The sequence below is a fragment of the Solanum lycopersicum genome, chromosome 8 (genome assembly GCF_036512215.1).
Source record: "Solanum lycopersicum chromosome 8, SLM_r2.1".
Taxonomy (NCBI): Eukaryota; Viridiplantae; Streptophyta; class Magnoliopsida; order Solanales; family Solanaceae; genus Solanum; species Solanum lycopersicum.
Genome location: NC_090807.1, coordinates 63406625 through 63423372, shown reverse-complemented (window position 1 = coordinate 63423372; position 16748 = coordinate 63406625). Strand labels below are relative to the sequence as shown.

Here is a 16748-nt window from a genome sequence, read left to right as displayed (position 1 = left end):
CTATTTACTTAACAAACTCGAAAGGCTCTAGTCAAGTATCTGAATAAAATATTTTATCAAATTTAAAGAGCCATGTTTAGAGCTCGAAACCTGAGCATTAAAAAAAATTCTGTTAAAAGCGTCATTCTCAAATGAAAGAATATTATAGAACGCGATTCAAATTTAATCGAAACTCCAATGTAAACTCCAAAACAGGAGAAAAATAAAATAATGACATTTCTAATGGTAGCTAAAAAGCATTAAGAAATGGTAACCAAGACGTGGATCAACCGACGAGGCGACGACTATAAATGGAAAAAAAAGGTTTATACCAAGTGTAACATATAGAATTGACTAAATGGAAGTTCTGGTGTCATTTCATAATTTTTTAAAAATTGCAAGTGTTATTAAAAGCTTTCTCCATTAGCAAAGGCAGGTGCCATTATAAACTGCAGAAGCCCCTATCTACGAACCACGTCTCTCTTCATGCCACTTTTCAATCTGCAAAAGCACACAAATTATACTAGAAATTACTTATATAAATGACCATTTGAATTAATTGGTTCAATTTTTAAACGTAATACATGTTGAAAACTTGTTTATCAATTGGATTTGTACCTTCTTAGGGTGTTAGATGTACTCAAAGGTCATGATGATGTTATAGCTGGTTGTCTAAATCAGACAATAGATGAAATATGAAATTGTGGAACTTCAAGGTGTTTAGGTTGATCTACAAGTTTAACAAACCTATTTTTAAATCAATTTTCAACTTCGAAAGAAACTTAAGCTGGACATGAAAGAGGAGGGTGAAGGAAGCCACTAATTAAGGGGTACGCTAGCTCGCTTGCTTTATCGCTTGTTAATTGATTTTTAACTTATTTTAATTTTAAAATAAGTGTTTATAAGAACTTCTCAACTTTATCAAACAATTCAAAACTGCTTAAAACTATTTTAATTTAAAAGAACCTGTAAAAAATCGATCCAACGGCACTTAATCGTCTAGTACAACGAGGGTGGTGTGATCAGAGTGAGTATTAAACTCGTAAATAAATTGCAAAGAGATCGATCAAATGAACAGTTTTTACTTTTTTATTTTCCATTCAAAACATTACATAATTCGACATTCCAAAAAAAAAAAAGAACTTGTCAACTCCAAACCGTTTCAAATTTTCAAATTATCATTTTTTGAATTTGAAAAATAAAATAAAATCTAGTTTGCATACCCATTCTGAAGGACAAGATGATTTGAAAGCGTTGCCAAGCTTCTCACACTCCAAGTCCTTGTTGCCCTTCTCTTCAACGCATCTAATCATTCATTACAAGTCAAATATAAAAACTTATCAAAAGTGTAATTAACAGCAAAAAAAATAAATAAATAATTCTACTTTTTTTCTTCTTCTATTAATGGATATAATCATAATTAACATTGTAGGTAAGAGAGGGAACAAACTTAAGGTAGCTGTGAAAACAAGCATAACAACGGCGAATTTCATCAGCAATTGCATTAGCTTTAGCTTTCTCTTCCGTTTCAAACTGCAATCTCACATCCACAAATTCATCACTCAATAAACACAGATCAATAGAACATATTAGTAGTAGGGCACTCGGCCCATAGAAATTATTAAATTTGAATTCAAAATTTTGATTTCAAATCAACAATTGATTATGAAATCTGTACAAAATCTCAATTTCAAAAATATTGAAATATACAGAGTTTTCAAGTGGAGACCAGGTGATCAGTTGAGGAAGGAGGCGGCGGCTTAGAAACAGTGCCAAATTCATGAACAGGGCGAGGTGCTTGTTCGCCTTTGGCTACTTTATTAACATCTCTACTCCTCATTTTGTCATGTGGATCTACTTGAGCTGATGACATTTTTTTTTTCACTATAAACACACACAAAAACTCCAATTTCTTCTTATTCTTCTTCCTCTTTTTTGGTGTTTGTAAATTAATTTGATATGAGCAGAGAGAGAGGTGAGTACGTACTGAAGAAAGAAACAGAGTGAATACTGACATAATGCTATCAAGTTTACAGAAGACACGTACCAAATATGTAAATGAAACGTGTCACATCACACTGCTAAGGTTTGGCATGTCATTGTGATTATGATGATTAAGAAGTTAGTTTTTAAAATATTTGAATATTAAGTGATTAAGATTATTATATAATTATATATTTTTGTTCGTTAGTGATAGTGGGATTGATATAATGGGTTACGATGATTTATGATGATGGAGATGGTTGATACTGTAATAATTGTTATGACTTGTGATAATGACGATTGATAGTGATAGTGGTTATGATGATAAAGTTGGTCGATGTTAATAGTTAAGAGTGTTAATGACGATGGCCGAGGGATATGTGGTGTTTAATGATGTATTGACATGATAAATTGCGACGATGCTAGTTGTGATGGTGAAAATGATTGACAATATATAAGGATTATCGTAGTAATGTTGAAGATGACGATGATAATAATGACTGACGATTTGTTAGTTCTAGTTATCGGTGGTACTGGTGTTGGTTGGTAATATGGATTGACCGCAGTAGCGGTAGGTGTGATTTATAATGATGGTAGAGCCGGCAATGTTAATGGTAATTAATATTAATATAATTATAATGATGAAGGAAAGGTATGGTAGTTGTTGACACTATTGAGAGTGATGGTGGTTGTCAGTGATGATTGTGATGACATAGGTTACTGGCGGTGAATGAGGATAATAATATAGGTGGTTAATATGGTGATTGGTGATGTTATTCACTCCCCTTCTAACTAAATGTCTTAACTTTTATAGCTTAACTTGCTAATGTTCTAGGGTTTTTGTTTTTTCTTTTGGAGGGAGGAGAGGGGGGGATCCAAATTTTGAAGTGAAATTTCCTAAACCTTTGTCACATTTGCTCCATTCATTTGATTTGTTTTTGGGAAATTTCCTCATGGTGTTAACTATCCATTCTGTAATTCTGTACAATGTATATAAATATCATTTCACAATACACAGAAGAAAATCATCAAAACATTAAGCTCAGAATAATGTGGCATTGCCCTTCCTCTTCCCTCTCACTTTGCTGCTTATTCTTACTGTTAACAATAACACCAACACATTGTTACCTGATTTCCCCAGACTGGATAAACTCAACCTGCAAAGTATGCTCAGATAAATCAGCACATACAAAACTACAACTTCTGTGTTACTTCACTCCAAGCAATTCCTATAACTCATGTTACCAACTTACAAGGAGTAGGAACTGTAGCAGTGGAGCTGGCTCTACAAAATGCTACCAACACGATTTTGACCATTGAGAAGATGCTCAGTAGCAAAGAGTTTGGTCCTTTTGCTATGAACTGTTTAAGAGATTGCTTGGAACTTTATGCAGATGCTATTACCATGCTGGTGGATGCTTTTGTCGCGTTCTTGGCTGAGCATTTTGATATAGCTACTGTACTAATGAGGACAGTTATGGATGCAACATCAACGTGTGATGAAGAGTTCACTGAGAAGAAAGGAGAATCGACAGTACTAGCAAAGGAGAATTACAATCTCTTCCAATTGAGTGACATCTCATCGTGCATCATTAAACAAGTTTCCTCTGTTCCTTCTCAGCTAAGTCATGTATCTCCTTAAGATGTGGCTGCTATAAATTGTGTACTGAATGGGACACCAAAGGGTTGCTAAATTCTTGTAGAAATACTTATCAACAAGTCTTGTTATCCCCATCCCCCTTTTCCTTTTCCCCTGACGAGGATATTTGCACATCAAAGTTGAAAACACACACATTAGAGGTCAATTAACAAGAGAACTGGGACGAACACAAGATAAATAGTAACAAAAAAAAGAGCAATATATAATCAAGTGTTAAGATCCATTTAGTTAAAGGTGAGATTTGTCACTTCAAAGGCCCTCCCCGAACTGTTTCTGAAAACCCATCTCCATCCCCTTAGACCTCGCGTTACAATGTGCTAGCTTCATAAATTTCTGTCTAGATTGTTCAGAATAGGCAGCTCTTAGCTGCTTTCTCAGCAATCGTGTGCCGTCAAGGAAGGAGAATTACCAGTACTTGCAAGCCACAGCTGATTGTCATGATTTATCAAGACATGAACTGGTGGAACCTTTGATAAAGCAAGGTTCAGTAGGTATAAATTATACTGCTGAATAAAACATACAGTTATGGGAAACAAAGTGCACGATTTTGTTAGCAAGAAACTTTAGTCAACACAGAAGTAAATGTAACTGGAGAGTATATGATTATACAACACCCTCACTGTTTAAACCAATAATAAACTTGCTAGTCCATTAAGACAAACATACACAGAACATTTCAAAAATGTTACATTACAAATATTATGTTTGTATGGCATAACGTAAAGCTGGGTGTTCTGGGATGCTCATGAAGATATATTTATCTAATGAATATCTATGAACTCCCTAATACTTGAATGAACTAGAATAAATCTTTTGTACGTAAACGGACATGATAACGAACCAAGGGAAGGGGTGGAAATTTCCTTTCCCCTTCTCAATTTTATCTAAGAAGCAGTGCACCAACCAAGCATTTGAGATTATGACAACAAAATTTGAAGTCGGGCACATGTACTGATCAGTTGGTACTCGCAAATTTGCATTTCTTTCCATGATTTGGGGATAACCACATCCAAACAAATAAAGATTTAAGAAGAGAAAAAATAGTAGATAATTATCAATCAGCTAAGCCTGAAATGTTCTCTTTAATTGAGTGGGACAGAAGATAACTACGCAGTTGGCACTAGTAGAATGCTTAAAAAGAAACAATCATGTTCATTGTCCAGTATGTTTTTTGATTGTTGCCCATCGTCTAGTATAACTTCTTTGATACATGTTTTTTTATAGCACTGCATTTGATGCAAAACAGGAATTATCATTTTTACCACACTAATTAAACTTGCTGGAAATATGATTTCTCAAAATTGTTGACACCATACCCTAAGAAAAAGGAGAAAATCTGAACTCTACTGTTCCAGTTGAGTTCTTTTCTGATAAAAGTGTGGATTAATCATCTCTTTTAATAGTGATTTAGGAAATTAGGTAAAACATATGATAAAAACGCATTGTTGCATTACTTACTAATAACCAGGTAAAGACATCTGCCTAAAAATGAACGCAGTATCATAAACTTTCTGCTTATATGTAATTGTTTCAGCTTGAAATTATCTAACCATGACATGTCATGTGCTTTCCTCCTCTCAGAAATATGCATAGCTGAGAGTTATTCAACTAAACCTAGATCTGCTAATCCTGCAAGCTGACCTAGATTAATAGGCTCTTCAAATTTGTAATAAAGTTCACAGCAGATTTGAGCTTTCAACATTCCTAGAACATAATCATGCAACATGCAGTAGTCTAACTATGAAGAGTGTGTTCTTCCGCACTCAGCGAGCAAGAGTAAATTCATTAAGAAAACCTTAAGATCATGATAAGAATATCACAATTCAGGATTAGCCAAGGCAGTATAGCACTTAACTTCAAGCTGTATAAAGTATTTTACTTGAATTTCAGCAATCCTGTACCATGCCTACCAAGTTGTCCAATCAATAAGGTTACTGTAAAAACTAGCATATAGTCATATACAACAATAGTATAAAAGATAATACATTAATATTTAGCAAAAAGAGTAAATTGTTAATGCTGTAGTATTTTAGCAGGGAGATAGATAACATTACCTGGAGACCTCCAGTCAGTCGGTCAGTTTCAGAGTTTAACGATCCCGACAATTGTCTCCATTCAAAAGGCTAGATTTCTGGCTCGTTTGCCATTGCATGTAACTATTGTTGATTTTTTATTTAGTCAACTTAGCTATACTATAATTGGAACAAGGAAATTTAGAAAACCCTCTGTGACTAATATGGTATAAATCACAAGGGAAAAGAAATGAATGATGATGCCATGGATTGCTAAAAACACAGACAGAGAAGGGGCAGGGAGAAGAAATAAGAAGATAAAACCGAAGATACAAAATTGACAAATATGGAAGATCTTAACTTTGGCATAAGTTCAATATTTAATTGTCTTAGCTAACCTGGTTGTGGGTAGTGGCGCCAGTGATGTAGCGAGGAGAGAGAAGAGAGAAGTGTAAAGGACAGATCTAGTGGTTGCGGAGGTTGTGGCAGAATGGCAGGTGAAAAGACCGTGAAGGGTAAGAGTGAAGGTTCGATGGTGGTGATATGGCAGTGGTGACAGCGGTGATGCATTATGGTGGAAGAGGTGGTGGCTGAAGGGAGAATGAGGAAGAAGAAATAATTATTTTTTTGTTAAAAATGCAAATATGACTTTCACATTCTTATAATAGGTGTATTACACACTATGCCATGTCAACCATCTGTCTAATAAACACAATTTGAATAGAGTTAAACCATTGGTGTACAGAGATCACAACAGAACCTTAGGCTGTGGGTGCATGGAGATCATAGAAACTTGTGGTCACAAATGGAGACAAATTTATATATCAGGGTGGGAAATGGCACTAAAACAAAATTTTGGAAGAATGTTTGGATAGACCAATCCCCTCTTAGGGATCTCTTTCAAATTTGTGGAAATCCTGATGCCAATGTTGGTGATTGCTGGACTGAACAGGGCTGGGATCTAGTATTTAGAAGACTTCTCAATGATTGGGAGGTGGAAAGGGTGGCTGAGATATTAGGGATGCTAGGCGGAGTGACCATCAACGCCAATGCCACAGACAGGATGTTGTGGAAGCACAGCAAAGATGGCCTTTTCTCAGTCAACAGTGCTTACAGAAGAGGTCTCCAGGTGATGGCAGGGAGACCAAAACACCTCTGGAACTATCTTTGGAAGGGGGATATTCCTACAAAAGTGAAATGCTTCACTTGGCTAGTGATAAAGAGAGCTTGTTTAACACAAGAAGTACTTCAGAAGAAGGGTAGACAGCTGGTCCTAGGTTTTTTTTATGCAATTTGACAAGTGAAACCAACAGCTACCTCTTCTTGCACTGTAATTACACTGCTCAAATCTGGAATTTGTTCAGCATCTCAAATCTGAATTGGACAATGCCAGAACGTACATCAAACGTGTTGAAGAGTTGGGTAAGGAGAGGAGGTACCAAGAGCCAGAAGAGAGTGGAGGTTAAGACCATCATGTATATGGTGGTCAGTTTGGAAGGAAAGGAACAGTAGATGTTTCGACAATAGATCCAATTCCATACACAAGGTCAAATGGAATTGTATAGTATATCTACTTTTTTTGGTGTAAACAGTTGTGTATAGTAGATACAAATCAGATTGTAGATTTGATAGGAAGTTTGTAATTGACACTTTCTGGTGGTGGCCAGCATGCCCTTAATGCTGAAGAATACAACCTTACCAGTTTCAAAAAAAAATATGTATATATATAGTTCAAGTGTCAAAATGAAATTCTTTTAGATGCTGATTGATTAGTTCTTATAAAAAAAAAACTGATTAGCTGTATACTAAGATCAATGTGTATACATAGCAAAATATATCACAGGGGGTATGATTGTTCATGAAAAATCTTTTGATCATATAGGTACAAATTCAAACAATGTAATATGTTTGCAGCGAAAAGTACAAGTTATATGTTTTAAACCATTTCTCAATGAGGAAAGAGCGGTAAACAGTTAAGTTCATGGATTATTATGAATATGGAGCATAACAATGTAAAGTTTGCTAGTGGAAACTGAAGCTTAAACAAAAGCAGTGACGGAATACTGAGGAACTATCTCATTTTATAAAATTGGATACTTACATACAAGCTGCTACACTCTTCTTGGCAATACAAGTAACTTTAGTACCATAAAATGTAAAATGTGATTTTCTTTAGGTTTAGGAAGAACAAAAGCCTGAAGGACCTCCAATAGCACTAATCTGGCTTAAACTTCTACTGCATAAACCCCTTCTTCATCACGTTCATTTCTCCTATTATCATCCTGACATGATGTAAGACCATGTTTTTTAAGGTAGTTCTGTTGCTCCAATGATTTCCAGTCACTCAGCTTTATATACCCTAGCAATGCCTTCTCATGGACCAGGCTGCAACTGGAAAAGGGGTACTTACACAGAAGCTGCTACACCCTTCTTGGTAACAGAAGTACGTTAAGCACCATAAAAAGTTTGCTTTTCTTTCAGAAAAGGTAGTGCCAGCAAGAGTTTCAAAAGTGTTAATCTTGCTTAAATTTCTGCTGCATGAACCCCTTCTTCATCATCATCACTTTCATTTCCTTCATTATCTTTTTCCTCACCTGTGCCTAGTAACAAACTTTTCTGATCTACTGGAACAGCATTTCTTTTGTAGTTCCAAACGAGCATTGAAATGTAATCCTGAGGTGAGATCAAACCTTGTTCTTTTAGACAGTTCTGTTGCTCCTCCAAAGTTTTCTGGTCACTCAACCTTATATACTCCAGCAGTGCCTTCTCATGATCGGGCCTCCAAGCCACTGGAAAGGGGGTGTAATCAGTTTCTGGTACCAGGGACATGCGGGTGTACATGAGCCCATCAATTGATTCCACCAGACCCATCCTCAGCAAGTTATGGTATTCTGGAGACTGTCCCTTTTTCTCCTTCAGAGGACGACTAAGAGTCCTAGAACCAATCTTGTAAACCTTTGCTCGTGACCGAAGCTTGTATTTTGCAGCATAGAGCTTAGCAAGTGAACCCCTAATGATATAAGAACAAAAATTAACAATCTTTTTTCTATTATCAGCATACCTGAACCATTCCACCATTGTTGACAAAAGCTTATTCATCTGAGCATTTGTATGGGCTTGAGTTGCATGAAACATTCTAAAACACGGCTGTGGATCTGGATCCCTGTCTCCCTTGAGAAAGTTCAACTTTCTAAATTGTCTAATACATTGTTTCAGGCTAGCTGTGACAGACAACAGTGTCCCTACACCTTTTTCACTAATGATTTTCCCACCAGTAGCAGTATATCGGAGTGTGGGATATACTACTCTACGGCACAATACATGATCAAGAAACATAATACCTTTTGTTATGTGTTCAATAGGAAGGCTCTCATTGTCAAGCTTGAGCATATATTTCTGATCACAGAACTCAATCAACTGCTTTCTTAGCGTTGCAGCATCTGCTCTTGGTCCCCTTACCCCTATTAGAATGTGACCACCAAAACGGATGTAATCAATCTTCCTGGTCTTGTCAGGTCCACTGGTAGGAACAAATTCGGGCCAAGAAGTATTTCCTTGTTCTACTTCCCCATCAGGACTATTCCAAATGACATCATTCTTCGAAGGCCGATAAAACTCTTGAATCTTACCTTCCATCCAGCGGTCCAACTCATCAAGGCAAACATTAGCCAGAAGTGGACTAAGTATACCACAATGCCCCCATGAAGGAACTTTCTCAGCCTCCTCTGGAGCAAACCCAAAGAACGATTCCAGCCAGTATGGATCAGGCTTAGGCTCATCATCTGCTAAGACTCTCTTCTTCTGATACTTTCTTTTCGTCTTCTTCTTTTTCTCAACATCATCAGGTCTAGTAGTTACCACAGGAGTAGTTAAAGCAGCCTTTATCAAATCAACTACCTTCTTATCTCTAACATCCCTCATTAAAGCACTAATGACCATCCCAACCTTCATTCCATCCAAAACTGTACTTAAATCCCCTTTTATATACCACAAATACCCTGCAAAGCTTCTCCTAATAACCCTCAACGCTGTATGTGCAGTCCTTCCAGGTCGAAAAGCAAACGACTTCTGCGAAAACCGAGCCTCATAAACCGGCTCCAATATCATAAACAACACTTCCTGCACAATCCTATCCTGAAACGCACTTGGCTGTGTTGTAGTCAAGATAGCTTTGATCTTCCTCTTCGACAACGACTCATAATCCGTTTTATCCCTAGGAGATTTAATAAAAAACTCCAACCTAGCTCCCCACTTAAATCTATTATCTAAAACAGCATTTCTCAAAGCCAACAAATCCTCAAGTGCTGGCCGAGTAATCGCATTACGAGGCATATACGCACCCGTATCATCAGCAGAAACTTTTTGATAAGCTAATACCCACAACTCAAATCTCCTTAAATAATCAGTTAAATTATTCACTGTCTTATCAGATTCTCGAAAACTATCAATCCACATTTTACAACAAAGTGATATACTATCTTCTTTCATCAAGGTGGCCGGATCATTCGGGTCCGGTGCTCTCCTATTAGAGTGTGTTGAAGTATACATAAATGCACGAAATACAGTAAAACCATTATTTCTAGGGTTACAAATACTCAATTCAGGGATAAATAAAGCATTGATTTTTGCAGAAAAAAATGAAGAAAATTGAAGTACCCGATAACTGGATAATACAATACGTTGATGCATCAGAGATTTTGCATCTGCGAGAGAAAATTCTTCGAATAATTATTCAATAATTTGAGTTGAAATGAAAAAAAATTGAGAAAAGTGAAAACCTTAAACCCTATTACTAAACCCTAAACGGGTATCAATCGACCCACGAGCTGTTTCGGGTTATCTAGCACAAGGATATTCGGATCCAAAATGAGGGTACAATTTGCATAGCGTAGCCAGTTTTCATCCGTATTCAATGTTTTAATTTAAAATATAACTCTTCTTCTTTCTTTTTTAAACTAAAAACTTTATCTAAAGTCAAAATCAAACAACAAATCATTTTTTTTAAGAGAAAATTTATGCAGTTAAGTAAATTTATATTAGTATTTAATTAGTCATCATAGCTATAATATTGTAATAATTACCATTTGCAACTAACATTAATCATTATTTACGTGGGTTGACTTGTGAAGTTTATATATTTAGCTACGTTTGTATAATTCACCATATTTGTATGATTCACAACTAACAATTTTTCATTTGATTTTTATTTGTATGTGATGGTTTTTATTTTCTTTGATTTTTCGGTATTAACACCATATACATTCAATCTTTTTGTGTATGATTTATTAAAGCATGTATAAATGTGTAGTTTTTAAATTTTGTATAATATAATTTATATAATGTAAATTGTGTAATATAATTTTTATAATTTTTTAAAATTCATATGTTTATGTTTATATCAATTAGTTATTCCGAGATTTATCATATTTGTATAATTTCAGATTATATTATTTAATTATACAAAAACACGCTAATTATACAAACCGCGAATTATACAATTATTGCCCTCACGCTCGCCTCTCTCCTCCTCTCCCTATCTCGCTCACCTCTCTCCTCTCTCTCCCCCAATCTCGCTCGCCAGATATACAAATACATGTGTTTAACATACAGTTATCTAACCAATATACATATAGTTTTCTACCACTCTGTGTCCTCTCTCGCTCGCCTCTCTCTTCTCTCTCCTAATCTCGGTCACCACTCTCCTCCCTATAGCATGTATGTAGCTATGAATCGAAGCAAATTATAGCTAAGGAGCATAATTAAGCTATTTTTAAGTGGCTATATGCTAAAGTTATTTCCCTTTATTTTAAGGGTCAAGTCTATATGGAAAAATTACTAAACTACACTACTTTAATTTATCTAATTTCATTAATTCCCTACTAATGTATTAAATTACAAAAAAAAACCCTTTTTTTATGCCAAATGATACTAATTAAATTTTATACGTTATAATACTAAAGAGTTAATTTAACCTTATCAAAGTAAAACAAAATTTACCTTCCCAATATCTGATTCCTTTCCCCAAAAAATTTCACGTTCCCCAAAAATTCCGCCTTCCCCAAAATTTTCCCCCTAATTTCACTTAAAAATTGTAAATCAAATTTGAAATTCAAATTATTCTAAGGATTATTATCAATACTCTTCCGAATATGGTCCTAAATAAGGTATATCATTATCCACATTACTATTTTTCATTAATTCTGTTTTTTTTTTTTTGTATTTTCTGTGATGGTATATCATCATCCACATTAATATTTTTCAATTTTCTTTTTCTTTTTTTTTGCATTTTCTATGATTATTGTACAAAAAAATTTATTATTTATTTTCATAATCACATTCTATGTAGATTTGGGTTCTTTATAGTTGCATCAAACTATTGCCATGAAAAACTAAGCTCTAGCAAGAAATTTTTTTCAAAAAACAAACATACATCTACATCGAAAGACCCGAAAACTCCAAAAAAGAGGTGAAGAAAGGTGGCACCTCCTATTGTTCGACCAACATTACAAACGGTATGTAAATTTGTTTCCCATATACATCATTATTTTCAAGTTGTTTCTTTAGTTTGTTGATTCTGATTGTTAAGTGTAGTTTATATTGTATATGGAATTATTTTTTTTAGTTAATTTGATAAATTAGTATTAGTCTGATGAATTATATTAAGTATCGTTTTGATCTTATCATGATTTTTGTATATATTTGTTAGTATGTTCAATTATTTTTTATTAAGTATCTTTTTTTGGTGCTCATGATAGAATAATTCTTTGTTTTATTTTTACTTATATTTCGTATATATTAAGGTATCAAATAATAGTATACGTGTAGCATACAGTCATACATCTGTTATTTAAGTATCATATTTATATGAATTATTGATAAGTATATAAAAATTTAAGTATCTAATTTAAATTGTGAATTTAAGTATATTTTCATGTGTTGGAAATGAAATTTAATGCATCAAAGAAATATATTTAAATTTAATGTTTCATGTATATATAGTTTCAAATGTATTTGTAAGTATCATGTTAACCTATTTATTTATATTTAGTATCAGCATTAGGCAATTTTTAGTATCATTTAAAACAGTAATATTATTATATGCGGTCAATAGTTTATAAACTTTTTATATATGTTACAATTTGATAAAATTTTATTTGTTTTATTGTAGAATATGGACTACGTCATTAAACATATTTCAACTAATGTATTAAATTTTTGTCCAATATACAACACGAATTTTGTTGAATACTTAGTATCATCTATTGAGGTTGAAGACATGAATTTATTTAAAGAAATAATTTTTGCATCATACCTAAATATCCCTAGATGCAATTATTAAGGCCAAATTATTAAGTGTTAATACTTGTTAGAGATTGAGCATGATAATTTAGATGAAGAGATTCACATTCGTCATGCCAAAGGGAAAGGGAATGCGTTGAAATTTAGAATCAGTGAATTTGCAATTGTCACAGGTTCGAATTATAAAGATAATGTAAAAGACTTTACATATCTGGTCTAAAAAACCAGTAGATTAGTTGAAAGATATTTTTCTGATACTAAATGTAATGTTAACAAACAAAGATTGGTAGACCGGTTTATGGTAGGTCAATGGAAAAATAATGAGGATGCCCTTCAGATGGCTATACTTTATTTTATCCATACATTTTTGTATTCCCAACCTGATAATACATCAAATCCTATTGAAGATTTCTATATGGTGGAAGATGGTAGTTACCAATAATTTCCTTGGGGTATAGTTGCTTTTGAAAAGTTAATGAAATCTTTTCAAAAAAAGTACAAACCTTCAAAAAATTGTATCGATCGAATGGATTTCCATATGCACTTAATATATGAATTTATGAATGTGCTTCTACGATAAACACTGATATTGCTGTCAAAGAAGGAAACGGTATACTACGGTCAACTGCTTGTTTGACTTCTTCCGTAGATAAACAAGCAGTTGACCGTAGTATACCGTTTCATTCTTTGACAGCAATTTCGGTGTTTATCCTAGAAGCACATTCATAAATCCATATATTAAGTGCATATGGAAATTCATTCAATCGATACAACTTTTTGGAGGGTTTGTACTTTAAAGATTTCATTAACTTTTCAAAAGCAACTATGCCCCAACGAAACTGTTGGTAACTACCATCTTCCACCATATAGAAATCTTCAATAGAAATTGGTGTATTATCAGGTTGGGAATACAAAAATGTATGGATAAAATGAAGTGTAGCCATCTAAAGAACATCCTCAATATTTTTCCATTGACCTACCATAAACCGGTCTACCAATCTTTGTTTGTTAACATTATATTTAGTATCAAGAAAATATCTTTCAACTAATCTACTGATTTTTGAGTCCGGATATGTAAAGTCCTTTACATTATCTTTACAATTCAAACCAGTGGCAATTGCAAATTCACTGATACTAAATTTCAACACATTCCCTTTCCCTTTGGCATGACGAATGTGAATCTCTTCATCTAAATTATCATGCTCAATCTCTAACAAGTATTAACACTTAATAATTTGGCCTTAATAATTGCATCTAGGGATATTTAGGTATGATGCAAAAATTATTTCTTTAAATAAATTCATATCTTCAACCTCAATAGATGATACTAAGTATTCAAAAAAATTCGTGTTGTATATTGGACAAAAATTTAATACATTAGTTGGAATATGTTTAATGACGTAATCCATATTCTACAATAAAACAAATAAAATTTTATCAAATTGTAACATATATAAAAAGTTTATAAACTATTGACCGCATATAATAATATTACTGTTTTAAATGATACTAAAAATTGCCTAATGCTGATACTAAATATAAATAAATAGGTTAACATGATACTTACAAATACATTTGAAACTATATATACATGAAACATTAAATTTAAATATATTTCTTTGATGCATTAAATTTCATTTCCAACACATGAAAATATACTTAAATTCACAATTTAAATTAGATACTTAAATTTTTATATACTTATCAATAATTCATATAAATATGATACTTAAATAACAGATGTATGACTGTATGCTACACGTATACTATTATTTGATACCTTAATATATACGAAATATAAGTAAAAATAAAACAAAGAATTATTCTATCATGAGCACCAAAAAAATGATACTTAATAAAAAATAATTGAACATACTAACAAATATATATAAAAATTATGATAAGATTAAAACGATACTTAATATAATTCATCAGACTAATACTAATTTATCAGAGTAACTAAAAAATTATAATTCTATATACAATATAAACGACACTTAACAATCAGAATCAACAAACTAAAGAAACAACTTGAAAACAATGATGTATATGGGAAACAAATTTACATACCGTTTGTACTGTTGGTCTAACAATAGGAGGTGCCGCCTTTCTACTCCTCTTTTTTTGCGTCGGGTCTTTAGATGTAGATGTGTTTGTTTTTTGAAGAATTTTTCTTGCTAGAGCTTGGTTTTCATTACAATAGTTTGATGCAACTATAAAGAACCCAAATCTACATATAATTTGATTATGAAAATCAACAATAAAATTTTTTGAACAATAATCACAGAAAATATAAAAAAACGAAAAAAAAATTTGAAAAATATTAATGTGGATGATTATATACCATCACAAAAAATAAAAAAAATAATAATAATAATAATGTGGATGATGACATACCTGATTTAGGATTCAAATTTGAAAGAGTATTTATTGATAACAATCTTAGAATAATTTGAATTTCAAATTTGATTTACAATTTTTAACTGAAATTAGGGGGGGAAATTTGGGGAAGGTGAAAATTTTTGGGGAAAGTGAAATTTTTGGGGGAAAGGAATTAGATATTGGGAAGGTAAGTTCTGTTTACTTTGGTAAGATTAAATTAACTTTTTAGTATTCTGTATAAAATCTAATTAGTATAAAAAAAGGATTTTTTTATAATTTAATACATTAGTAGAAAATTAATAAAATTAGATAAATTAAAATAGTGTAGTTTAATAATTTTTCCCTATATACAAATACATGAAAAGAAAATCTTAATCAAACGAATAAAATGCATTAGGACGGCCAAACTAATGACTATTAACCACATATAAAGAAATTTTATTTTTTCAATATACTTAACAAACTACAGAACAGATTTTACCTAATTTCTGTTTCATAGAACCATTGAATTGTAAGCAAGTTTATTCCATACACGACATTATTTGTAAAGTTTTATTTGGTATTTATTATTATTATTATTATTCATAGACAAAAAGGGTAGCTTTTAAAGTAGAGTAAGAATTTTGCTGCAATGATAAGTATTTATTTATTTTCAATTAATTATGATAAGATTCGATATTTTACCTAGATTTTCTAATATAAATTTAATCGAATTTTAATAAAATATTTCAAAAGTCACAAGATCCAAACTTTTTATTTTAGATATTTTTTTAAAAAAAATTAAAAGCTTTGATAACATATGAGTCATGATATTATAGGAAATCGTCTACACTATACATATTAAAATATATCGTAATTAAAGAAGAGATATTTTAACAAATTTATGTCATTAATTATTTTATAAGTCTATGTACAAGGTAAAAGCTACGTTATATGTAATATTAATAGATACATGTCAAATACGTTTAATCTCAATGAAGTTAAAATTAATTACATGATTCTTTTTCGATCATATATCAAATTAAATGCATCTCATATTAATATTGTCCAAAATAAAAAATAAAAAGTAATAGAAGTTCTTTATTATCTTGTAACTAGCATGATATGTCGGCTATATTATAGCCAATATAGATCTCTTTTTTTCTTTCTAATTTAGTAATTTTAGGTCTATATTATCTCATTTTAATATTATTTTTTTTTGCTAGTTTTCATATTTTTATACGAGATTATTGGTTTTACAAAACAAATTTATTCATCAAACATAATTTTAGATTTTAATATCTTCACTAAGAATATGTTTGGTAAGCGAGATTATATGAAAATATTATATATGCTGACGCCCGACAATAAAGATGACAATCAAAATATATAATTACTAGTTAATGCTGATTTTTCTAAGAATATCAAAATCTTAACTAAATGTTGTATTACTA

The 16748-nt window shown here is 32.2% G+C and overlaps 2 protein-coding genes across 2 annotated transcripts; both read right to left on the bottom strand.

The window, feature by feature from the left end:
- Positions 1–142: 142 nt before the first annotated feature.
- On the bottom strand, positions 143–2077 carry LOC101257495 (putative cytochrome c oxidase subunit 6b-like). Its single transcript, XM_004245808.5, has 4 exons — positions 1709–2077; positions 1430–1512; positions 1203–1284; positions 143–480 (listed from the first exon to the last, which is right to left on the bottom strand). Exons 1-4 carry the CDS (start codon positions 1994–1996, stop codon positions 445–447), a joined length of 489 nt encoding a protein of 162 aa, XP_004245856.2. The 5' UTR covers positions 1997–2077; the 3' UTR covers positions 143–444.
- Positions 2078–7687: 5610 nt separating this feature from the next.
- Positions 7688–10497, bottom strand: LOC101258685 (nuclear intron maturase 2, mitochondrial). Its single transcript, XM_004246129.5, has one exon. It carries the CDS (start codon positions 10321–10323, stop codon positions 8158–8160), a length of 2166 nt encoding a protein of 721 aa, XP_004246177.1. The 5' UTR covers positions 10324–10497; the 3' UTR covers positions 7688–8157.
- Positions 10498–16748: the final 6251 nt, after the last annotated feature.

Coding starts and splice junctions, on each gene's coding strand:
- LOC101257495 (XM_004245808.5), bottom strand. CDS start 1,996: ATGTCAGTATTCACTCTGTTTCTTTCTTCAGTACGTACTCACCTCTCT. Junction 1,513..1,708: donor CTTCCTCAACTGATCACCTG/GTCTCCACTTGA, acceptor GTGAGATTGCAG/TTTGAAACGGAAGAGAAAGC. Junction 1,285..1,429: donor TGTTTTCACAGCTACCTTAA/GTTTGTTCCCTC, acceptor ATGAATGATTAG/ATGCGTTGAAGAGAAGGGCA.
- LOC101258685 (XM_004246129.5), bottom strand. CDS start 10,323: ATGCATCAACGTATTGTATTATCCAGTTATCGGGTACTTCAATTTTCT.